Below are 1021 nucleotides of genomic sequence, written 5' to 3'. Positions count from 1 at the left end.
ATTATTATTATTATTATTATTATTATTATTATTAGGAGACCGGGGAAAATTTCCTCTTTCTTGCTGGTTCCATCGGACAAAAAGTCGCTCAGCTGAATAACTTAAATGCACGCAATACAATTTCATGACAACATAATGTTACGGGAGATTCAGCAGCGTTTTGCTGCCTCTTTCGAATCTCGCGCATACAGGTGAGCCAGTTCCTGAATCAGTCACGTGGTACGACCCGCCAGCGAGGCTTTGAACGTCACTGCACACGTCACCAACCCAAGCCTCGATACACGCTCCACAAAAATCCTCTTCTATTACTCGACACGCTTCGAAGCCTCGACAAGAAGGACACATCACTAGTCCAAAGCACCTGCCCACTGAAACATTAACATTTTAAAGCTGCCCTTACAGCTATAACTCATTAATATGCAAACAGTTTATTTTGAATAAAACACTGATCTTCGTAGATTATTGACCAAACATGAGTTCAACACCTTCAGCTCACTGTCTCTTCTTGATATTCTGCTTGTTTAATTAATGCTAGAATGATTTTCTTACAAACTTCAATTACAAACACTGTTGGGTCTTTTAGGGTCACCAGCTGATGTTTATGTATTCTGCTTTTCCTGCTCTGATCAGAGGTTGAATTATTATTATATTATTATTTACAAGAGATAATGATCTTATGAGAAGAGTTAAGAACTGGCTTTAGTACTCGTGTTCATATTTGACACGACAGCCACCTCTTTTTTTTTCTGTCTTTGTTTTCAGTCCACAGTGCAGCAGCAGCAGTGTGCCTTTCAGCGACCTCACCTCAGTGATGAGCATCCGTGAAGCCATGGTGAGGCGTGTCCTTGGAGAAAAGTGGCTCGTGATCATAATCCTCATGCCGGCTTCTGAAAAGGTCAGCTGGTGGGGGTACGCAGACAGCAGCTCATCTACCATCAGCACAGAGGGCTTTCTGTGGTGGTTTGCTGCTGGACACACACACACACACACAAATATGACTAAAAAATGTAATAAATCACAG

At 41.7% G+C, this 1021-nt stretch overlaps 1 protein-coding gene across 1 annotated transcript in view; it reads right to left on the bottom strand.

Annotated features, from left to right (window-relative positions):
- Positions 1–965, bottom strand: part of LOC106525820 (sodium/potassium/calcium exchanger 3) — a gene marked incomplete at its 5' end in the record, with an annotated part of 19184 nt that extends 18219 nt beyond the window's left edge. The window contains 1 exon segment of the mRNA XM_014020163.1: positions 805–965. Coding sequence (XP_013875617.1) covers positions 805–965 — 161 coding nt within the window.
- Positions 966–1021: the final 56 nt, after the last annotated feature.

This window comes from Austrofundulus limnaeus, unplaced genomic scaffold, assembly GCF_001266775.1.
Source record: "Austrofundulus limnaeus strain Quisiro unplaced genomic scaffold, Austrofundulus_limnaeus-1.0 Scaffold243, whole genome shotgun sequence".
Classification (NCBI taxonomy): Eukaryota; Metazoa; Chordata; class Actinopteri; order Cyprinodontiformes; family Rivulidae; genus Austrofundulus; species Austrofundulus limnaeus.
Note: the sequence above shows the minus strand (reverse complement) of the source record. Positions and strands in the feature narration are given on the sequence as shown.